The sequence below is a fragment of the Equus asinus genome, chromosome 17 (genome assembly GCF_041296235.1).
Source record: "Equus asinus isolate D_3611 breed Donkey chromosome 17, EquAss-T2T_v2, whole genome shotgun sequence".
Taxonomy (NCBI): Eukaryota; Metazoa; Chordata; class Mammalia; order Perissodactyla; family Equidae; genus Equus; species Equus asinus.
The window spans coordinates 12,789,895-12,813,788 of NC_091806.1; the positions used below are offsets into that span (position 1 = coordinate 12,789,895).

Sequence of the window (23,894 nt, forward strand, 5' to 3'; positions counted from 1 at the left end):
AGTACATAGTTGTGTATTCTTCGTTGTGGGTTCCTCTAGTTGTGGCATGTGGGACGCTGCCTCAGCGTGGTCTGACGAGCAGTGCCATGTCCGCGCCCAGGATTCGAACCGACGAAACACTGGGCCGCCTGCAGCGGAGCGCGCGAACTTAACCACTCGGCCACGGGGCCAGCCCCCTCTTGATCCTTATTTCTCAATCCGAAAAGTGCGATAAAGAGAAGAGCCCTGGGTTTAACTGAGGACTTTCAGAGAGGAACCCAGGGAATGTCTGCAGAGCTGTGAGGACTTCTGCTCGCTGTTCTGACTGTGGCGCCTTTGTCCCCGCGGCACCCGAGTACCACCTTATTCTCCACCTACTTTGCAGCTACATCTTCCCTTCCTTAGAGCAAGCTAGTGGAGTGTGTTCAGACTGATTTGGAGGGGGGTGCGGTCTCATTGGGTCAGCCTCCCTGGTCGTGTGGGAACCTCGATGACCCTCTGACCTTTCACGTGGCGTGGCTAAAGAAATCCCTGAAGCTTTGAGTCACCTCTGCTGCCTCAGGCTCCAGCCACCTGGTCTAGACTCTGATCTTTGGTATTTGGGTGGCTTCCATTGCTGATACTTTTCTTAGCCATAATCATGGCAGCCTGTAGCAGGAGAAAAACATATGTGAGCATTTATGACTGGGGGTGGAGGGAACAGCAGCTGTGGGAGAAGGTATGAACTGGGGAGGCTACCTTTCCAGGCCTCCGGCAGAGAGCGTGGAGAGGCACTACGTGACTTATTAGTGCTTTTCCTGCTCTAAAATTCGACAACATTAAAGTAATGATAATATTCTCCCCCAGGATATTAATAGAGAGTTTTCCGTTTACATCAGTTTCATGTTGGCCCTCAAGAAACCTCTATTGGTCCTCAGGTAGAAACAAATAACACCCCCTTTTAAAGATGAGGAAACTCATGCCATTTACCATTGATCATTGAGCATGTTGTGTGTTTAGAAAATGCCCTGGACTGGGATTTAGAAAACCTGGGATCCAGCTTTGGCTTTGCCACTTACCAGCCATGCCACTTCTTCAGCAAATTACTTCACCTCTCTAGGCCTCAGTTGATTCGTCTGCAAAATGAGACAGTCCTAGCCCTACCTGTTCCAGAAGGGTTGTCGAGAGGGCCCCAAAATGAGATGACACAGGTGAAAACCTGCTCCACCCATGGTATGATATACCTACCTCTCATGGAGCCCTGTTCTCTTCCAGCTCAGTGACTGACAACCACTGTTTCATTTAATCCTCAAACAGGCCTGAGCTGAGGCTCAGAGCAGTTGGGTGACTGACCCAAGGTCACCCAGTTCAGTAATACCCGATTCAAGGTCAGCCTCTGCCTCTTCTCCCATACCACAGGACTCCTCCTTGCAAATGGGCCAGAATTCTACTGCCCCGCACGTGTCAGTGTTTGCAAAGGCAGATGTCCCAGAATCTCACAATGTGCTATGCTTGCTTTGCAGATCCTGCACCAGTAGCCTCCTTCCACTGTGAGGTCGTCCCCAAAGAGCCGACCTTGGTTCTCAAGTGGGCCTGCCCTCCCGGCACCAACGAAGGCTTCAGGCTGGAGATCAGCTGTGAGGCCTGGCAAAATCTGACATACCGGAAGAGCTGCTCCTCGGAGAATAACACCGAGTACAGGACGGAAGTCACGTATTTGAATTTTTCTACCTCGTACAACATCAGCATCACTGCCTTGTCCTGTAACAAGACAGCACCCCCCTCCCAAAGCACGTGCCTCACTGGCATCACAGGTGGGCTTCGTGGCAGCAGGGTGGCCAAGCGGCATTGTGGTCACCCCTGGAGACGCTGACCCAGTGGGTCTGCAAGTGTGGCCCAGAAATCTGCTTTTTTTTTTCTTTTAAATTTCAGCTAAAATATTTGTTTTTGTTGGCATGGACTGTTAATCCAATTCTATAGAAATCTAGTCTACAAAAGCAGAGAAGAGGGAATCATTTTTACATTACAAATTTTCCTTTTCTTAACAGAATAATTCATTGCCACATTTTCTTTTAAGTAGTGAGTTCCCTTACTGCATTAAAAAGAAGCATTTTATAGAAATATTCAAATATACATAAAAGTAGAGGACAGTAGAAAGAAACCCACATGCCCATCACCACCCACTTGAACATTTGTCAGCACTTGACCAATCTTGTTTCATTCATGTCCCCTCCTCCCTTACTTGATTGCTTTGAGGCCAGTCCTAGTCATTCTGTATTTTTATGTGTCAATATTTCAGTATTTATTGCTGCAAGATAGGGACTTCTTTTCTCTTTCTTTCAGACATAACCCCATTATTATTACCATAACACTTGAAAACTTAATCTTTTTTATCGCTATTAGCAAATGTTCAGTCAAGATTCCTATTTCCCTATTTACAGTTCCCTAAGACAGCATCTGTATTCACAAGTGCCCCAGTGGTTTTGGGAAACAGGATCACTTCCTGCACAGGGGGTCCCCCTAGTTAATCTTCATGCACATACGGTTGTTTTTTTTTTTTTTTTTGGTACTTGGAAAAACTTGCTTCTTACATCTTTGCTTCAGTTTTGTCTGTCTTTTGCTCCGCATGTCCTGCCAAAGTTATGTCTTAGATCAACCTGGTTGAGTTGGTTTTGCTTTGTGCTTTTTGACTCCTAGGTATGTTTCCTTTGGAGTACAGGAATGTTTCCAGACAATTCCTAAAGAATTAGTGGTTGTAATAGTGAGAAAAAAGGCCTCTCACTTCAGAGACACTGACGTGGAAAGTGGTGGAGGGGTTCTGCGGACAAAGCCTCAGACTTAGGCTGACCTGAGTTTCATTCTAAGATCTGCCTTTTACCATCTGTGCGATCTCAGAAAAGTTGCTCAATCTCTCTAGGCCTTGTTTTCCTTAGTTTTAAAAGAGGAAATAATACCTCCCTTCTAGGAATGTTGTAAACATTAGATGAGGTAATGTGTGTGGAAGGCCACTGCAGAGCTGCCATATGGGGCCGCTCAGGTGATGCACTGCACAATTCCAGGTGACACCATCATACGGACTACGATGTGTTTGAAGCTCCGTGGAGTGTGTAGTACACAGTTGCACAGGATGGCCCTGAGTCACACTCCTTTGGTTTCTGCAGCACTCTACAACATGATAGAGACAGTGACCCTTGTGGGTACTTTTTTGTAGTTCTCTGCTGCATGCTGTCATCTCCTCAGTGGGTGTAAGCCACTGAGGAACAGAAACCGTGTCTGATTTGGTGTCTCAGGGCTGCGCGCAGGGAGTGGTGAAGAGGACCAGCTCCTCAGAATTCGTCATTCCTGAGGCTGAACCATGGGTGTGAGGGATGGATAATGCCCGCTTCTCATCTAGTCCAGTGATTCTCTCACTCCATGATCTGTAGCTGCTTTTTCTCAGGTGGATTTTTACGTACAATTTTAACATGCTTGTTTAATGTACAAATTTAATACGTTTTTAATTTAACATAAAACTAGAACTGCGTTTTCTCTGAGAGAGGTAGGAAGCATTGGCGGGTAGGTCAATCTGAGAGAGTTGGAATGATGGTCTTTTAGTCAACATCCGTTGGCTGCTTACTGTGTGCTGGGTGGTGGGGGACGGTGATAAGGGACACCATGCACTGGGCAGAGAGGCCCCTGGAGCATAGGGGCTGCTGGGAACTGTGTTAGGAAGTCTCTGGGGAGGCCATTGACAGACATGGGGACAGCGCCTCCAAGTGGCCACTGCTGTCAGTTATGTGAGAGGTTGCCGAAGCAGGTTTTTAGATCTCTGCTTCCAATAGAAAATAATATGAGCCTCATGTATAATTTAAAATTTTCTAGGAACCACATTAAGAAAATATAAAAAGGAACAGCTGAAATTAGTTTCAATCACATTTTATTTAACTCGGTATGTTAAAAAGGTTATCATTTCAACATGTAATCTGTATAAAGGAAGTTATTAATGAGATATTTTGCATCCTTTTTTCACACTGTCTTTGACATCCAGTCTCTGTCTCACACGTATAGCACATCTGAATTTGGACTAGTCGCATTTCAAGCGCTCCACAGCTGTGTGTGGCTGGTGGCTGCCATATAGGACGGCGCAAGTTTGGAGAATTGTGCTGTGGTTCTTTTGGAGTTCAGTTTTCTCAGTCTCCCTGAATCTTGAGTATAATAAGAAAGCACTCCAACTGCATGTGGGAGACAAATTTAGGTAGAGAGAGAGCGTGTGGAGAGAGATGACCTTTAATTCAGTGTCTTCTTCCTTTTGTGTTAATTCAGAGAGTGGATTCACAAGCCTAGCTTGGAAAGGCGAGGTACCTCATCATGAAGGTCACCCACGGAATGCTCCTGTGTGGGCTTTTCTGGTGTCTAGGAAGAGGGTTGGTTGGGTTTCTCTAGGTGCTGTTTTAAACCAACTGCAGCAAAAGTAAGGACTTTGGTGTGAAGGACGTGGAGCAGGAATGCAGCCAGGTCTCAGGATGAAGTGCGTTCTGTCTGTGTCGTCTCTGCTCCATCACTGTTCTCAGCTGACCAACCCATCTGGGGCCAAGTCGGGTGGTGGGAAGATGTCTGTGTACAGCTCCCAAGTCCCCACTTTAGAGTTGCACCCACACAGTCTCTCTCTCACTTTCCTTTTTCTTCAGTTCTCAGGGTAAGGAACCTGGCCCTCTGGGTCTCACCTGGGTCGGGGGAGGGGGTCAGGGGGAAGATAGAAAAGCCAGGTAATTCTCAACCAATAAGGTTGCTGCAAACCTGTCCTCAGGGATGTGGCTGCCACACTGAAGGGGCCATGGTGAGCTAGGCAGGCTTCCCCAGGGATCTACCCTTTTTATTTTATTTTTTACTTTTTAATTTTTTTTAAAGATTTTATTTTCTCCTTTTTCTCCCCAAAGCCCCCCGGTACATAGTTGTATATTTCGTTGTGGGTCCTTCTAGTTGTGGCATGTGGGACGCTGCCTCAGCGTGGTCTGATGAGCAGTGCCATGTCCGCGCCCAGGATTCGAACCGACGAAACACTGGGCCGCCTGCAGCGGAGCGCGCGAACTTAACCACTCGGCCACGGGGCCAGCCCGGGATCTACCCTTTTTGAACTCCACCAGTTCTCTTCCCTGCCCCTTGCTTCTGGACTTACTTTGCATGAGCCTAGCACACAGCTTTCTGATCAAGGGCAGATCTTGAGGGAGGTATTCCAGCAAATTCTCACCTTCATAATTTTGTTCCTTCTTTGGTTTTAAATATTGGGTGATCATGTTTTGTTTTGTTCTGTTTCAGACCCCCCTTCTCCAGATGGATCCCCTAATATTACATCTGTCAGTCACAATTCAGTCAAGGTCAAGTTCAGTGGGTTTGAAGCCAGCCATGGACCCATCAAAGCCTACGCTCTCGTTCTCACCACTGGGGAAGGTAAGGAGGGGTCATTATGCCAAGTGACAAAGGTCAAACAGCCAGTGAGTGATACCCTTACTGGGCGCCATTTCCGTGCCCACTGAGGCACATTGGTGATACAAATATGTGTCTGTTTTTACACTGTCGCCCACGTTTTGACACTCAGATGGGAGTGGGAGAGGGTAAGCTATTTGCCTGATCACCTAGGTCAGAGGTTGACAAACTTTCTGTACAGGGCCAGATAGCAAATATTTGAAGCTTTATAGACCCTGCAATCTCTGTCCTAGCTATTCAGCTCTGCCATCGTGGTGTGAAAGCAGTTGTAGAAGATACATAAAAATGAGTGTGACTCTTATTTACTAAAATGGGTGGGTGGCTGGATTGCACCCTTGGATCCTAACTTGCTGACCTCTGATTTAGGTTTCTCATCTCTTTTACAACACAAGGTCTTTCAGGTGGCAGAATATTAGCCTTAAACAACTTTGTCACACACACACGTGCGTGCATACACACACACGCGCGCACACACACACACACAAATCATCCTGATAGGGTGACTTTCTCTCGCAAGAAAACAGAAAATGATTTGCATTTGCAGTGAGAACTTGCAAAGAGCATCCTCACAGATGAGAGAAGGGGTGGAGGAAAGGCCATCTTTCCTTAAAGGGCTCCCTCACGTGCTTGGGTGGGAAGGAGGGGCTGAATCACGGCGTCTTTGTTAGCTGCATGTGGGTGCTTCACACAAGGCCTGGGTTTAAAGTGCCAAATTTTGTCATTTTCGGTGATTCTTTGAACTGAATGTCAGGAGTGCAGTGCCACTCCCGTCAGCCTCTCAGCCTGTGACACTGTCCTCATCTCCTCGAGGGCAGCAGAGTTCAAGCCCACTGTCAGGAGTGTGGGGATCCTGGAAAACAGGGAATTTGCTGGTGTTGTAAACCTGCGGCAAAATTCACATAGTGATGTTTAGATCTCTCTCTCTGTCTTTTTGTTTGGGGTCTGTTTCAAACCCAGTCATTTTGCTGTGAAGGTTTTCAGCAAACCCCAGGCTAAGACCTTTGCTGAAGAGGGAGGCATCGTTGCTTAGTGACCAGACTGACTGATACCAGCCTGTGGTGGATGAGACCACACGCTCCCAATCTGATGGTCTGCTACACTGTTAGAAATACAACTACACCACACAGGCAGCGTGGCCTTCAGTCCTTTTAGCTTTCTGTGCCTTCATTTTCCCATCTGTAAAATGGGGATGGTAAGCCTACATGTTGAGATTATTGTGGACATTAAATGAGTTGATGTCTGTAAAGCACTTAGTACTTAATATCAGTAAAGCCTGGCATAGAAAGCATCCTTGAGAGGTGTACCTATCATTGTCACCCAGTGTCAACATCATTAGTTAGGTGAATCGGAGACTTATGTCTTTGCCATCACTTTCTGATGACTTTTCCTCCTGTGTGTCCTTTCTTAGCTGTTCACCCGTCTACAGATGTTTTGAGATATACGTATGAAGATTTCAAAAAGGGGGACTCAGACACTTACGTGACATACCTCATAACAACAGAAGGAAAGAGACGCTCTCAGGGCTTGTCTGAAGTCTTGAAATACGAAGTTGATGTTGGGAATGAGTCAACCACGCACGGCTATTACAACGGGAAGCTGGAACCCCTGGGCTCCTATCGGTAACGGCTCCTCCTTCTTGGTCTTTCAAGGCTGAGCCTCCTGCATGCAAAGCTTCACATGCCGGGGCACTGGACACATCTCAGCCACCTCCTTTCCCTCTTGTCATCCCACAGGGCTTGTGTGGCTGGCTTCACCAATATTATCTTTCACTCTTCCAATGACGGACTCATAGACGGGGCCAAGAGCTACGTGTCCTTCGGTCGCTGTTCAGATGCTGTTTTCTTGCCCCAGGATCCAGGTAGAGGAAGAACCACAATGCTGTTAGCAACTGAGTGGGTTTTGGCTTCCAGCGTCCACCGAAGGCCGGGTGTCTGCACGCCTCCCTGTGGTCCCCAGGAGGGTTGAGAGCCTCATCTCTCCTCTCAGAGGTTGAGATGTCACTTGGCCAACAATGCCCAGCTCAGCTTTCTCTTCTGGGGTCCCAACACCCCTGCCCCCTGCTCTCCCTCCTCTGAGTGCCAGCTGTGCTTCCAATCTGCAAAGACTATTTAGTCCTTTTCTTCTCAGTGTAGTCATTTGGGTGCCCACGTGCCAGACGTGCAATGTGACTTTTGGTGCATAGAACCCTTGAATATTAGGATCAGAAGGAGCCACAGAAATAGTCTTGTCCAACCTTCCTTTTAGAAATGAGGCTGTTAAGGCCCAGAGAGAGGCAGTGACTTGCCCAGGGTTACACAGTGGCTTAGAGACAGGCCTATCATTCTGGTCTCAGACTCCTCGTCAAGTGCTCCTGTCTTTTACTACACAGAGTGAAGTGACGTAGGAGCTTCAGGACCCAAGAGGGTACATCCGTTACCTTTAGGCCAGAGACAGTTGGCCAGCTGGTTTGTTAGTTTGGTTTCATACTCAGTAGTTGTTGGCTGCAGGAAGGAATTCAGCAAAGTTCAGGGAGTCCCCACACCCTTCTCCAGTAAACACCTGGGTTTTATGTCACCTGAGCACAGTGCTGCTGCTCGTACGTGGGTGTTAGTCTCAGAGTCAGAGGTGGCAGGAACCATGTGGAACATCTCGTCTAGTTGTTTTCAAACAGTGGCTGTTCCACCAAACACGGCCGAGTCCCTTTTTTTTTTTTTTTTTTGAGGAAGACTAGCCCTGAGCTAACATCTGCTGCCAGTCCTCCTCTTTTTGCTGAGCAAGACTGGCCCTGAGCTAACATCCGTGCCCATCTTCCTCTACTTTATATGTGGGACGCCTACCACAGCATGGCGTGCCAAATGGTGCCATGTCCGCACCCAGGATCCGAACCAGCGAACCCTGGGCCACCGAGAGGTGGAACGTGCAAACTTAACCACTGCGCCACCGGGCCGGCCCACGGCTGAGTCCTGAGATGCCCCCACCCTACCTCACCTAAGCATTTCTGCCTGGTTTTCTATTTTATTTATTGGGCTGCTGTAGGCCGTTGCATTTGAAGAAAGAAGTCCGCGGGTGAGAACAACCTGAAAATCACTGATCTAGCCCACTTCCCTAAATTTGCAGTTCAGGAAGAGGCCTGGAGAGGAGGAGTGACTTCCTCAGACCATCCAGTTAGTGGCGGACTGGGAACAAGGAATCCACTCCCAAATGCCCTGACTGGTTTTAGGTCTAAAGTGATTTAACTGTCCTCTGCTACACACACACACACACACACACACACTCTCTCTCTCTCTCTCTTTCTCTGGTTCGAGGCTGTTCCAGTTGTTAGTGAACACCTCCTGAACTGCCTCCCATTTGGACTTTTCCCAGGTGTCATCTGTGGAGCGGTTTTTGGATGTATCTTCGGTGCCCTGGTTATTGTGGCCGTGGGAGGCTTCATCTTCTGGAGAAAGAAAAGGTGACTATTGCTTATGTTAATAATAAGACCCTACTTTTCAAGGGAGCTTTTTATGATGGAAAGTTTTAGACATTCACACGACTGGAAGGAATAGTGTAGTGAGCCCCCATGTTCCCATCATCCACAATCTTGGCTCTCAGAGCAGTCTTATTTCATCCCAGCCCCCAAGCTGGAGGATTTTAAAGTGGGTCCCAGCCCTGACATCAGGTCGTGGGGAGACCCTGCACGTAGGGTGCCTCTGTCAAAGGGTGCATTCTAGGTCACAAATCAGTTTCATAGTGGGACAAGGTTGTGTTTTAGAGTTAACTAAGTTTGAACACGTGCTCCGTCTCTGGCTGGCTGTCAGGGATCTTAGCCTTAATGTCTATGATAATCTATGATATGGGGATAATAAGAGTGCCTACTTGTGATGCTGAGGAGCATTAAATAAATAAGATGCTTTGGCAGTGTCTTGTACCTCATACGCTATTATTATTTTATCTCTACAGCTACCCTTTCGGGTAGTTAAATAGTTAAAATAGCAACTGTTTTGAGCGCTTACTTTGTGCCTGGATTTGTGCTGTCCATGAATTCTCTCACTCCTGAGGCTCTGTGAGGTGGTGTTGTGAACCCCATTGCAAGGATGCTGCAGCTGAGTGTAGGAAGTGTGGAAAGAAGAATGAAACCAGTGTTGAGTAGTTTTGTGGGGGTGCTGTGATAACGGAGTATCTACTTTCTTTGCTCTTCTTTTCTGTATTTGTTTTCACCGTAAGCATGTATTACTTTTATTTTAACAAGAAACAATAAAACAGTTTTTTTAATCCTCTCTTGCAAAAAAAAAAAAAAAATCAGAATCTAATGCAAAAACCTGGAACACAGCACTGCCTGTCGACTCAGTAAGGCAGGTGACAGCAGGAGAACCGGGCGGAGTGCGTTAGGGACCCTGGGCCGGGATGAAAATGCCCTGGCTGGCAGCACCTGATGACAGCCCATGACTCCCAGCCGATGCACAGGCTTCACATGCCACACGGTTGGGCAAGAGGGTGTGCGTTGATTACAAAGCTCACACACAAATACACACACCCACCAATGGAATCATACTATACATATTATTTTCTAATCTGCTCTATTCTCTTAAGACATTGTGGAGGCTTCATTTCTTCTTCCTGTTAAGTGGCTACAGAGTATTGAACTGTCTGGATGTGATTTAACAGTTTCCTGGTTTTCAGTGTTTTTTTTTCTCATGGTTTCTTATTCTTGTGGCTAAATCTTTGGGTACATTCATGATTTATTCCCTTAGGGTAAATTCCAGGCGGGGCAGTTTTTTGGTCAGAGGGTACGCATGGTTCCAATTTTGTACTGCCAAACTGCCTTCCAGAAAGCTTTTTAAAAAACACCAATATGGAGTTTAGCCAGCTGTGCAGGAGGGCACCAGGTCCCCCACCACCTTGTCAACACTGGTTATATATACATATATATATATATTTCTTTTTGTGTGCATGTGTGATGAAGATTGGCCCTGAGCTAACATCTGTTGCTAATCTTCCTCTTTTTTCTTGAGGAAGATTGTTGCTGAGCTAACATCTGTGCCCATCTTCCTCTATTTTGTATGTGGGACGCCACCACAGCATGGCTTGACAAGTGTGCTAGGTCTGTGCCCAGGATCTGAACCTGCGAACCCTGGGCTGCTGAAATGGAGTGGGTGAACTTAACCACTATGCCACCGGGCTGGCCCCGTGCACTGGATATATTGTCTGGAAGGCTATCTCAAAAGCAGAGTATGAAATAATGAGTCTCAGTTTACCATAGGATAAGGCTGCTGATATATCTATTTACCCAAGGAAATTCCTAAAAGTTGCTTGTCTAAGATTCTTCCATACTTTTAGATGCTATAAAAGAGAGTGACTTCACAGATTCATGATCAGAATTTGCTACTTAGACCATTAAGCTTAGTGTTAGTGAGAGGGACTGACTGTTGTATAGGAACTGATGCTCAGGGCAAAGGCATTTTGTAGGTACATGAGAGCCGGCAAGGCACAAAATTAAACTTTTTGTCTAATGGGTTTTTTTCGTTTCAAAACAGGAAAGATGCAAAGAACAATGAACTGTCCTTTTCTCAAATAAAGTAAGTCTCTTGAGTTATGAGCTTTATTTTAAGATGTTAATTCCCCAATCTGTTCAGTGACTGTCGAGGGGATTTTTGGTGGAACTTGCTGTCATTTTTCTTGATTGACCCGTTTGGCCATGATCTTCCAGAAGTCCTTGCTGCCTTTGTTATTCTGCAAGGACTCTGTGTTCATTAGTCTGCTGAAGCTAGCTTCCTGCCATGTTCTACTATGGCAAGTATCGTTCCACCAATAATTCTACCAATAAATATATATTTTGTGATTGAAAGAAATGGGTCATCAAGATCTCGGAGGAGAGGACTTGCTCAAAGTCACAAAGCCAATCAGTCATGTGATAGGATCTAGAAGTCAGATGTCCTGATTCACATTTCAGTGTTTGTAAATAACATTATGCTGACCCCTCCCCCCAATCCCCCCAATTATACTATAGTTTTTGTTCTTTTGGGAAGTTGTTTACTATCATCTCCAGAGTCGTGGTTGACTCAGTTTTTCTAACGGTGTATTTTTTTTCTTTCCCTTTCTATGATGAAGACCTAGAAAGTAAGTAAGCTCTTTAATTTTTTTGCTAACTTGTATTTTTCTATTTTGAGTACTAACTTTGTTGAATGTAAAAAACCCTAATACGTCGTTTTGTTTTCTTAGATCCAAGTTAATCAAAGTGGAGAATTTTGAGGCCTACTTTAAGAAACAGCAAGCCGACTCCAACTGTGGATTTGCAGAAGAATACGAAGTATGGGGTTGTAAATAGTGTGTTTTTACTTGCTTTATAGTTCGTTTTCCTGAAAGTTGGAAAACTGCTGGTTTTTGTTTTATGGTGAAGCTTTGGGTAAGAGGAAGCCCTCTTGGAGGAGAGAGAAGCTCTTGCATGTTCCTGGGAATTCCACTGTCACCGGGTTGGCTCTGAGCACGAAAACGTATCTTCCTTCTAGCGGATTATGTCTAATCTCGTTGATACCTGAAAATTATCCAGAGAGACAGAGAAACTAGGACTTCAAGTTGAGGGCTATTAACTAGAATAATTAGGAGGCTGTATGAGCTGGAAAGAAACCAGATGGGGCATTTAGGGGGCTGAAGCTTGATGACTGTGGGGTCACGGTTGACTCTTGAGGATTATGTGAAATCCTGCAGAAAGAGTTTCTACTTTTCAGTCCCCATATGCTCTCCCCCACAAACCAGCCCAGGAACTCCCCCCCACCCCCCCAGGCACCCTCATCCTCCATGTGCTGCCCCTGTGGCAGCATCTCTGCCTTCATTGAGATCCTGCTCACCACTTGTGTTAGTTTCCTGTGCTGCCATAACAAATCACCACCAACTGGAAGCTTAAAACAGCAAAAGTGTATTCTCACAGTTCTGGAGGGCATCCTCTAAGTCCTCAGTCAAGGTGTCAGCAGGGCACTGCATCCTCTGGAGCATCTACAGGGAGAACTCTTCTTTGATTCTTGCAGATTCTGCTGGCTCCCAGAGTTCCTTGGCTTAGAGCTGTGTCACTCCCATCTTGGTCTCTGTTTTCTCCTCCTCCTCCTCCCTGTGTTTCTCCTCTGTGTGTCCCATGTAAGGACACCTGTTATTGGATTTAGGGCCCACCTGGATAACCCAGGATGATCTCATCTCAAGATTCTTGACTTAATCACATCTGCAGAGACCCTTTTTCCAAATAAGGTCACATTCGCAGGTTGCAGGAGTCAGGACGTGGACATGTCTTTTTGGGGCCACCATTCAACCTGCTATGCAGTGTCACCTCCTCTGGGTCATTTTCTCTGATGTCATTAGGAGGACTTGAATTCTCTGTCCTCATGCCTGTTTCCCCTGTGATGTGTTGCTTGTCACTGATATTCAGCGTTAATTTAATTCTTCCTTGTCGTAACGTTGGTTATTTCTGTCTACACCTCTCTCCCAGCTTGTAAGCTCTTTGAAGGCAAGGTTGTCCTTTTTCTTTTCATTTCTGTGTTAGTTTCCAAGAGCCGCCATAACACACTACCGCAAACTGGTGGCTTAGAACAACAGAAAATTATTCTCTCGTGTTCTGGAGGCCAGAAATCCAAAATGAAGCTGTTTAGCAGGGCCTTGCTCCCTCCAAAGCCTCTGGTAGAGGATTGCTCCTTGCTTCATCCAGCTTCTGGAAGCTCCAGGCATTCTTGACATGTGGCAGGGTGACTCTAATGCCTGCCTCCATCTCCAAATGGCTGTCTCCCCTTGCGTGTCTGGATCTCAGTGTCTCTTCTCCTCTTGTAAAGACATCAGTCATATTGGATTAAGGGCCCACCCTACTCCTCTATGACCTCATCTTATCTCATTACATCTGCAAAGACCCGTAGTTCCAAATAAGGTCGCATTCACAGGTACCGGGGGCTAGAACGTATCTTTTTGGGGAACACAATTTAACCCATAATATCCCTGTATTCCCACTTTATTCTGTCATACTCTATGCTCAGTAGGAATACTATCTGAACACTAAATAAACGAACAACTCATTTGTTTTGTTTTCAGGATCTGAAGATTGTTGGAATTAATCTACCCAAATATGCAGCTGAACTGGCTGAGAATAGAGGAAAGAATCGCTATAATAATGTTCTGCCCTGTAAGTTGGTTGATCCACATTATCTCCCCTTTTTTCTGTCACTGGCCATCACAGCTCTAACAGTAGAGGGAGGGGCATCAATGGTACTAACCAGCCACTTCCACAACCATTCGTTAGTCACCTCCCATGTGCTAAGCACTGATTTAGGCATATTCCGTTGTATTCACTCCTCACGACAATCTTATGAAATAGGTAGTAGAGTATTCTTTTTGTGGATGAGGAAAATGAGGCACAGAGTGGGCAGGTGATTTGTCCAAAGTCACACAGATAGTCGTGCAGCATCAGGCTTTGGATCAGGTCTATCAGTGTCATTCAGGAAAAATATCAGAGTCTGTGCTCTTAACCTCTCTATCTCGCAGCCCCTTTATTTCAGTCAGTATAGCTCTGGAGTGAAAGGGAGCAGGAGGAGGACAGGCAGGGAGTACTGCTTCTGCTTGTCCAGACACGTCTCTGGTTGGCTGAGTGCGTTCCACAGCTAAATGTGAAGTGTATTTGGGTTCCTTCATGTTGTTGAGAATTAACAATGTCTGCAGCCCAACACACAGGGATAACAACAAATTGAATTTAAAGTGAGAGTTATTTACTACATTGTCCATTAAAATGGAATGTAAATCCTTCTCAGAAAGTTCTTTGTGGCCTCTCTTTTGAGTGGGAATTAGGCCTCAGAAAGATGTGTCAGCAGATCGCAGTTTTGTTCTGATTTAGCTGAAATTTGTTGGCTTTGCTCATAATTTTTGTACCAGGACATCTGGAGACGTTGCCTTTTTTATTTGAAGTTGTGTTTTTCTTTGCTGGCCTAAAACATTAACTTCTGCTTAGATGCAGGATTTTCTAGTTCCTGTCTTCTTTTTCCTCATTTTCCCCTGTTGTACTGACAGCGGGCATTGACCCATGTTTGAGAGAAATGCTTGTGAAACTGAGCTGGTGAGATGTGCCCCAACACTGCCCGTCTAGGGGTCGCTCAGGACTGTTGGCCTGTTCTCATGAAGGTCTGTGGGGACTTTCAGATCCAGAGTTCTGGTCTTGTTTTTTTTTTTAAAGATTTTATTCTTTTCCTTTTTCTCCCCAAAGCCCCCTGGTACGTAGTTGTATATTCTTCGTTGTGGGTCCTTCTAGTTGTGGCCTGTGGGATGCTGCCTCAGCGTGGTTTGATGAGCAGTGCCATGTCCGTGCCCAGGATTCGAACTAACGAAACACTGGGCCGCCTGCAGCGGAGCACGCGAACTTAACCACTCAGCCACGGGGCCAGCCCCTCTGGTCTTGGTTTTATTGCAGAGATTTTAGGCTGAAATTCACTTTGGTAACTGGGTTTAGAAATGTTCTATTATTTTGTTTGGGGGAGGGTGAGAAAGTGTCCTGTCAAAGACAGGGAAACATAGGTGGTGCTGCTTATAGCTCAGCCTGACACTTGAAATTTTAAGGATATCATTTCATTTCTTGAGTTGGACAGGTTTGTGCGTGTGTTTTTGAGGATGACAATATTTAGAAAACAAGAGGATTTTATGTTTTGGATCCTTCCACTCATAGTAGTCTTATACATTCAGTTTATTCTTGAAGTTGATACTGTCGTTTTATAACAACTTTTTTATGAGAATAGAGAAAGTGTGAAAAGGGTGGAAAAGTTTACCTGGGTGTCTACCCACTAGGGCAATTTTATTTATTCCTAGTGGAAAGGGCACTAGATTTGAATTCCACCATTTACCAGATGTTGCTTGGAGAAATCACTTGATCTTTCTGACCCTCAGTTTCCTCACCTGTAAAATGGGCATAAAAGCTTGTAGGGTTTTGAGGAGTAGATAAAATTGCTTAGGACATTCCCTGGCTCATGGCACACCCCCTAGGACGTTAATGGTAGTAGGTTTGTTTCATCTGAGAAGGTGGTCTGGCGTGGTTAAGAGTTTGGGCTCTGGTGCTGGGCTGCTGGGTTTGGAACCTTGGCTTTGCCATTTAATAGCTCTCCCCAGGTAATCATGTAACTTGTGTGCCACAGTCACATATGGTGACTGTGAGGATTAAATGAGGTCAGATATGTAAAATGCCCAGCTCTCAAGGTGTGACAGAAGCCCCATGGTGCCATTTTCTACTTCTTTTGTGTCTCTTGTATGTAACTCTCCTAAAACATTTACTTTTAATAAGGACCCTTTTCTCTTAATGTTGTAGATGACATTTCCCGTGTCAAGCTTTCAATCCAGACCCATTCAACTGATGATTACATCAATGCCAACTACATGCCTGTAAGTGGGGAGATTCTCATAGCACTGGCTTTTTAGGATGAAATCTTCAGAGCTCCTCTTTCTGTGTCTTTGAGATTGAATACATGTTGCTTTCCTTTTTTAGGGCTACCATTCCAAGAGAGATTTTATTGCCACACAAGGACCTTTGCCCAACACCTTGAAAGACTTTTGGCGTATGGTTTGGGAGAAAAACATATATGCCATTGTTATGTTGACCAAATGTGTTGAACAGGGAAGGGTAAGTACCTTTTTAAAAAAATTAATTCATTCACTTTTATTGTGGTGGAAGGGTAAGGATATTCAAAACCATTTGTCTTTTTAAAAATAACACTCCTCCAAACATTAGTACCTCTAGTCTTAGAAACTTGTTTTCTGTCTTTGTCTTCTCTGAGAGAAAAGTTTAAAAAAAAACCCTATTTTATTGTTACCTTCCTTTGCGGACAAATATCAATGTTCATTATTCATTAAGTCGCTGCTGCTGGAGTTAGTAAATAGCAGGAGTTGGATTAGTGCAGTGGAAAAGCTCCTGGGCCTGGAGCAGGAAGATGCTGCTCACAGGACAGCTCCGTCCTTCATCAGCTCTGTTGATGGTGCAAGCCCATCCTGTCTCTAAGCAACCAGCTTCTTCATCTGTGAGATGAGGGATTGGACCAACTCGGTGATTTTCAAACTTAGTTTTTAGCACTGGGACCCTTTCTTTACACAAAATCTCAAACTTATCCGCAGATAAGTTTCAGCAGTTTCTGCCCCACTGTGATGGCCTGGAATCCCACGGCCACTTCCATCAAAGATACGATTTCTTCTGGTGATAAAATCCCATGTTTCCGTAAATGGATCAAAGAGAATTGGTGGCATGCCAAAATGAGAAAATCTGCATATGAGGAATGGGACGTAATGTTGCTCTGTGAATTTTTTCATGTAGGTTCATTACTTGAGGAATTAGGATAGGAGTCCAGTCTCTAAACCAGCGGTCCTCAAACTTTAATGTGCATCAGGACCACCTGGAAGGTGGTTCTGCCTCCAGAGTTTCTAATTCAGCAGGTCTGTCTTGGGACCCGGAATTGTATTTCTGACAATTCCTAGGTGCTGCTGTTTTGGCTGCTCCAGTGTGCTCGCTTTGAGTAGCCCTGTCCTAGGGGATAGTGGGAGCCCGTCGGGCAGCATTTCTCTTAACGTTCTTTATTTCGCTTTAATTTAGTAGATGTTTATCTGCCCCAAGTATGTATATGGTGGAGCCAGGGGCTGGGGCTGCAGGAGGGAAAGGTAACAAAGAGCAGTAAGAGATGGCCCCATCTTCACGTTACTTGTGATACAGAAGGTTGGGTTCTGCAGCCACTCCTTTGCATCAGGAGAACAGGCTCTTATGCAAACAAAAGAACGCTGTTTATGAACCCAGATAAACCTTATGGTGCTGTTGAGCCCAGGCCTCGCACATGGAACATTCTCATAAATATCTGTTAGACAAGTGAAAATGATGTAGTTAAATTAACGGAGAATGAGAAGGTGAATTTAGACAGGCCCTTGTTCATCTTAAGTCAGGAGAGAGGTGGATGTTAAGGACTCTGGTTGGAAGGGGAAGGGAGCCAGTGTATTTTCTGCAGCAGATACTCCATATGTGTTATTTCTTTCCTATAACAACCCTGTAAGGTGTTATTATTCTATAGTTGGGGAAACTGAGGCTCAGAGAGTTCAAGAACTCTCCCCTATCTTCCTATCTTCTTCCCCACAAGATAGCAACGAAAATCCAGCTGGGCATCCTTAGAGACCAAGCTGGGCATCAACTTCATGGCAGTGATGGAGTTGGAGTCCCAGTTCCATGATGTTTCTTGGAGCAGGGGTCCAGAAACCAGGATCTTTAAACAAATACAGATCCCTGGCCAGAGTCTGAATCTCTGGAGGCGGGACCCAGGCATCTGTTTTTAAAGCAATACAGACCTCCCGGGTGAGTCAGGTAATCGATCGGGTTGGAAGTCACCTGCAGTGGGGCACTCCTCAGGAAGGTGTGTGCGTGTGTGCGGGCACATTTTAAGTCATTTGCCAAATGGGGGTTCAGATATTCTCGGGAGCAGCTGTTTCCTGATTTTTGTCTCTGTTCACATCTCCTCACCGACTTTCTAAAAATCAAAGACCCCAAAATGGTTTCATTTGCTCCTCTTTGTTGGTGTCTGTATTTGTATTGCAACTCATGTGTCTCTAAAAGAACTGGGGAAAATTCTCATTTCTTCTAGCTGCTGGGGGTTGTGGGTCAATCAGAGAAGTTTAGTTCGGTGAACAGTTGTGGATCGGCTACTGTTGAGGCCGAAGGAAGCTGGGTGGGCACTGTGTCCCCTGTGAAGGAACAGCCACTCTAAATCAATTTTCATGCAGAAATGTGGGCTCAGTTTGGGCTAGAAATTCTGACTTTTCAAGAGAATCCAGAAATCTGGATTTGTGTGAGAAAACTCCCTATTTTAAAAGAGTTCGCAATAATTGTAAATGATAAACATATAAATTGTAAATTAAAACAATTCTAAGAGTCAAAACAGAAGCCAGCTAAGGGACTGTTCAGTTTTCAATATCTGGTCTCTCTTGTGAGGCTGTAGTGATGGCAGATGGCGTGATCTGAGTCTTTATGTAAGAATCCCATTTTATTCTAGACCAAATGTGAGGAGTACTGGCCCTCCAAGCAGGCTCAGGACTATGGGGACATAACTGTGGCAATGACGTCAGAAAGCGTTCTCCCGGAATGGACCATCAGAGACTTCACAGTGAAAAATGTAAGTAAGATGTCGAGATGGATAGGTCTCTCATAAAATTACTATAAATTAACTTTGGGGTGAGTCTTTTTAGATTGATGTTAGCCCATTTTTTTAATGCATCAGAAAAATATTTTTGCTCTCTTCTTTGCTGAATACAACAATCCGTATCTACATACCCTAAGGCATATCTCCTCTAAGCTGCGTCTACTCTAAGGCAACCCTTTAGAAGCTTTATGTATTAAGGAGAATTTCATAAGTTGTTCTTGAATAAAATGAATCTTAAGAGCGTGGCTCAGCATCAGTAACTCATTTCCTTTCACTTCCAGGTGACTGACTTATAGGATTTTTGTTACCAACAAAGACCCTTTTGGATTATTTGGTTGGAAATATGGCGTCAGGAGTGGAAAATTGCTGTTGGAAGCAGTTTAGGATAACAGTTATGTCAATAGGGTTCCAGGGCTCATACACATGGCCTCCCTTCCCCGTAAAGTTATGAAAACAAATCCAATTAAGTTGTGTAGGCATTCTAGGAAGTCAGTGTCCTTTTTCTTTTTTTAAGGCTGTTTAAAAATAGAAGCAATATCGTGAAGCAACATTGCTATCTTTTGATGGGTGTGTAAATTGGCATAACCCTTTGCAGTTTATATCGAGGGCATAAAAATGTCCATTCCTCTTTGATCTTGTGGTTCCAAGTTTGAGAATCTGTCCTAAAGCGGCAATCTGAAATATCGGAGAAGGTCTGTCATTCATTAAGGTGAATCTCAGCATTATTTATAATGGAGGGAAAATTTGGAAACCATGCAAATACCTAGCTTTCAGAGAATGGATAACTAAACTGTCGATTATCTAGTCACTGTATCATTATTCAGCTATTAGAAATGATGATTATGTAGACCGCATAATTACCATGAGAAGTTAGGGTGTAATTAAGTGAAACATACAAGGAGACAAAATTTTATGCATATTGTGAAAAGTACATAAAAGAAAAGCCTGGAAGTGGGTTCAGTGGAGTTGAATCTTATGGGGGGGTTGGTAGGTTAGGTTCCAGTTTTTGAGAATTATCCTTGATTTTATAAATCATGGATAGAGTACAGTGTATTAAGTATTAACTCTTTACTAATTGCTGTGTCTCTAAGGCTCTGACCTCAATTAATATTTCAGTTCCTCTCCTGGAGATGCTGTCAAAACTATTATCATGAACTGAATTGGCTGCATAAATAATGCAATTCATAATAGTTGAGAATCCCTTACAAAGTCATGCTTATTTCTGTAGATTTCACCCATTTTAAATGGACTGGTTGCTTTCACTGCTTGGCGTTTACCCTCGTGGAGGGGCATTGAGGGTGGAATTGTCCACATCATTTAAAAAAATTACTGTTACTACTATTATTATTTTTTATTAACTAAACTCCAGACTTTATTCAATTTCATGTTTTTCCACTAAAGCCCTTTCTGGTTCCAGGATGCACTCTAAGATACTACATGGCGTTTAGTAAAATATTACTTTTTAGTTACACAAAATGCAAGAATATATTTTCCTTTTTATTTATTTGTTTATTTCTATTTTTTTGAGGAAGATTAGCCCTGAGCTAACTGCTACCAATCCTCCTCTTTTTGCTGAGGAAGACTGGCCCTGAGCTAACATCCGTGCCCATCTTCCTCTACTTTATATATGGGACGCCTACCACAGCATGGCTTTACCAAGCAGTGCCATGTTCACACCCGGGATGCGAGCTGGCCAACCCTAGGCCACCAAAGCGGACTGTGCACACTTAACCACTGTGCCACCTGGCTGGCCCCTGTACTTTCCTTTTTAAAAGTGGGAACATAACAGATAGAGCTAAAAGTTTCATTTGACTGTCCCCCCTAATCTGGACCCCTTGGCCCTTTTGCTGAGATAATGCTGAAAAGACTGACTTCCCCCCCGACCCCCGTCATATCTCTCGTGGCTGGTTACTTTCTTTGGATGACTACTTTTGGTTAAATTTCTGAATGTTAATGTTTGTGATGATGAGACCCTCTCCTCTCACTCTCCCCTCACTCTTCCTTTTTTTCCTACTGTTTTTCACGTTTTGAATAATGTGAATGGGCTGCTTTTATAATGTAGACACATTTTTAAAAAATAAATAAGCGTCACCAGGTAGCTGTCATAAAGGAGATGGAAATGCCTGCAGTCCGGATGGAGGCACATGCGGGAGGTCAGTGCCCCAGTGTGGGCTTGATGAGTACAGTTGAATCAGGGACAGGAATGCTCCAGCCTGGGCAGAGTTCTGGTAATTAGAGGCACATGCTTCGGTCTGTGATGGGAAACCAGTCTGTGTAATAACTCACTCTGTTACAACAAGGTCTACTTGCTGTTGTCTGGCTGATGTTGAAATGGGTGGTTTCTTTGGGGGGTCCTTTCTCAGTTCTAAATATTTTACTTGGTGCTTGCTAGTTGCCTCTCACTTATTAGATTCTCTGGAAGATTGGAACTATGAAGACTGATTATCATAATTGTATGTGTGTGATTCACGTTTGGTGTTTTGGTCGGTGACGTTCCCGGGTGGGCTCAGGGATGGGGTTTATGAAGCTCTAAGGAGGGGAAGGTGTAAGAATGTGAGTAGGTTATTGACAGGCCACTTGGCGGGAGGGGAAGAGATCTGAACTCAGAATCAGAGGATGAGGGACTTCAGCTACGTCTGAACTGAGTGTTGGGGAAGTCACTTCACTTGTTGGAACCTTTGCTGCCTTGTCTTTAGAGGGCCTAATAAACCCTCCCTCTTGGACATATGATGAGGATTTGATGAGCACGTTAAGGTGTGTGTATACACTTTCTCAGCTGTTGTACTAACGTGAAATTCTCATTTTTAGTAGTAAGCACTCCCGTGTAGCTGCCTTTCAGCTGCCCCGTGCAGTTCAGCATTCAAGGACTGCTTGATTTCACTTGCCTTTCTGATGTTGTTAGGGAGCCTTTCTCTCTGGATCTGACTTCTTTTTTTGGCTTTTAGATCCAGACAAGTGAGAGTCACCCTCTGCGACAGTTCCATTTCACCTCTTGGCCGGACCACGGCGTTCCTGACACCACTGACCTGCTCATCAACTTTCGGTACCTTGTTCGTGACTACATGAAGCAGAGTCCTCCCGAATCGCCGGTGCTGGTGCATTGCAGGTATGCAGATGGCGCTCTGTGTGTCACAGATTTCAAACATAATTACAGATATGGGCACTTTTGGAAAGCAAACAGAGGAGGAAATACAAAAGGAATTTACGAATTCAGGACAGGTCTGGATAAGGGACTTATTCCCTAGGTCCTGAGACTTTAGAACAGGGGTTGGCAAACTATAGGCCATGGGCCAGGTCTGGTTGGCTGCTTGAATTTTTTTAAACCATAATGTATTTTAATTTATTTCTTATTTGTAATATTTTCTTGTAAAATATTTCAACCTTACAAAAATATAGAGAATAATAATAATTTAATGAAGCGTGACGTGAAGCCATATCTGTTCCTTTTGTTAATATTACATTACAGATGTAATTGAATTCTCTGCTTACTCGTCTCCTATCCTATTCTCCTTCCTACATAGGTAAACGTGGTCCTGAAGTTGATCTTATCATTCCCTTGTGTGCTTTTATATTTTATTACATATATGTGTATCTCTATGGATTTATGTAGCTTTAAACTTTTGCCAGACTTTATGATCGATACATCATTCTGCAACCTGCTTTCTTCATTCAGCGTTTGGTTTGGTGTTTAACAATGTTGAAACACATAGCTCCAGTTCATTTTATTTATGTATTTAAAAGTATTTTTTTGACATACAAAAAGCTGTACATAATTAATGTATTCACCTTGATGAGTTTGGAGATAAATATCCACCCATGAAACCGTCACCATGATCTCTTTAGCTGCCTATTTTTATAAAGAAAGTTTTATTGGAACACAGCCATGCTCATTTGTTTACATAGTGTCCATGGTTACTTTCATGCTACAATGGCAGAAAGCGACCATTTGGTCTGCAAAGTTGAAGATATTTACTATCTGGCTCTGTACAGAAAATGTTTGCCTCTCCCTCTTCTAGAACAGAAAGAAATTAGCTTTAATGCTAAAGAAATTAATTTAGGACAGAAGAAAGGAGGGGCTTTGTCGCTCTATGGGGAATAAGTTGATGAAACCTGCCATTCTAGGTTATGGTGGCAACTTGGGTTGGACTGCAATTCAGGAAGCTCCAGCAAGGTGTTTTATTTGTGGCATTTGACTCAAAAGTACTTTAGGACTTGGCCCTCAGTCCCAAGCTAGTGTAGTCTGACTTACTGAGGTTTCATTAGAGCAAATGTCTAATGATCCTGGGCATTCCCCTCAAAGCCTGACAGTGGAGGAGAGCAAGATATACGTACAACTGGGGAAATCTGAGAGTTTACAGGAGAGGTAACCCACAGTGATGTGCTCATTTTCCTGTCTTTCAGTGCCGGGGTTGGAAGGACGGGCACTTTCATTGCCATTGATCGTCTTATCTATCAGATAGAGAATGAGAACTCTGTGGATGTGTACGGGATTGTGTCTGACCTTCGAATGCACAGGCCTTTAATGGTGCAAACAGAGGTGAGGCCCAGATCTGTGTTGGGCAGTCCACCGTCCCATCCGTTTTTAAAAGGTTGCATCGTGTCACACACTTGCGTTAAAATATTTCACCTTTCCGTATCTTCCTGGCTCTCAGCTGTGAGGTAACACTGGATTTCTTTAAGATCCTAAACTGACTTGGGTTGAATTACTTGATATAGTGCCTTAGTGGCGCTGATATGAGCAATGGAGCTACAAACCGAGATGGTATCAGGATCTCTACCTCTCAGCCATGACTCATCAAATAATCTTAGGAAATCTCTGAACTTTGGCTCCCAGGTTTTAAACTCGTAGAACTGGTATTTTCACTCTTTGTTTCTAAGAAAGTCTGACCATCTTTAACATACACTAATGAAATGGACTTATCAAATATTAACGATATGAAACAGCATCATGCTGCTTTAAGTATTAAGGCAGCAATGTGCCCTCACCCAGCCTTGTGAATGTTAAAAATGTCCATTAGCATAGCTAAAAGAAGATGGCTGGCCAATTGAGAAAACGAAGCTTGATGTCTGTGGTGCCATTTGTGTAAGACTGCTGGATTTGGCTTTCCCTGAAATGTTGCTGATAAACATTGTTTTCGAGGCGTGTTGAGAAACAGCCTTCCTCAGCGCTGTAGGCTGAATGCGCCTGGGCCAGGATGAGAGCAGAATATTAATTTTGCATCAGACTGTCGCCCTGTACCAATTTAGAACTCTATGAATATGCGCTGTGTTTTTGAGTCTAGCAGGGAATGTTCTGGAGGCCTGGGTACATTGTGTGCTGTGGGGTGAGCGGTGGTGGCTGCG

At 44.4% G+C, this 23,894-nt stretch overlaps 1 protein-coding gene across 1 annotated transcript in view; it reads left to right on the top strand.

Annotated features, from left to right (window-relative positions):
- PTPRJ (protein tyrosine phosphatase receptor type J) overlaps positions 1–23,894 on the top strand; it is a 164,341-nt gene that overhangs the window by 135,694 nt on the left and 4,753 nt on the right. The window contains exons 11-24 of the mRNA XM_044749878.2: positions 1,482–1,772; positions 5,254–5,385; positions 6,830–7,040; positions 7,155–7,279; positions 8,764–8,851; positions 10,914–10,955; positions 11,488–11,496; positions 11,599–11,686; positions 13,444–13,534; positions 15,695–15,768; positions 15,872–16,006; positions 18,405–18,524; positions 21,497–21,657; positions 22,953–23,088. Of these exons, the coding sequence (XP_044605813.2) occupies positions 1,482–1,772; positions 5,254–5,385; positions 6,830–7,040; positions 7,155–7,279; positions 8,764–8,851; positions 10,914–10,955; positions 11,488–11,496; positions 11,599–11,686; positions 13,444–13,534; positions 15,695–15,768; positions 15,872–16,006; positions 18,405–18,524; positions 21,497–21,657; positions 22,953–23,088 (1,703 nt within the window). The remainder of the gene's footprint in view (positions 1–1,481; positions 1,773–5,253; positions 5,386–6,829; positions 7,041–7,154; positions 7,280–8,763; positions 8,852–10,913; positions 10,956–11,487; positions 11,497–11,598; positions 11,687–13,443; positions 13,535–15,694; positions 15,769–15,871; positions 16,007–18,404; positions 18,525–21,496; positions 21,658–22,952; positions 23,089–23,894) is intronic.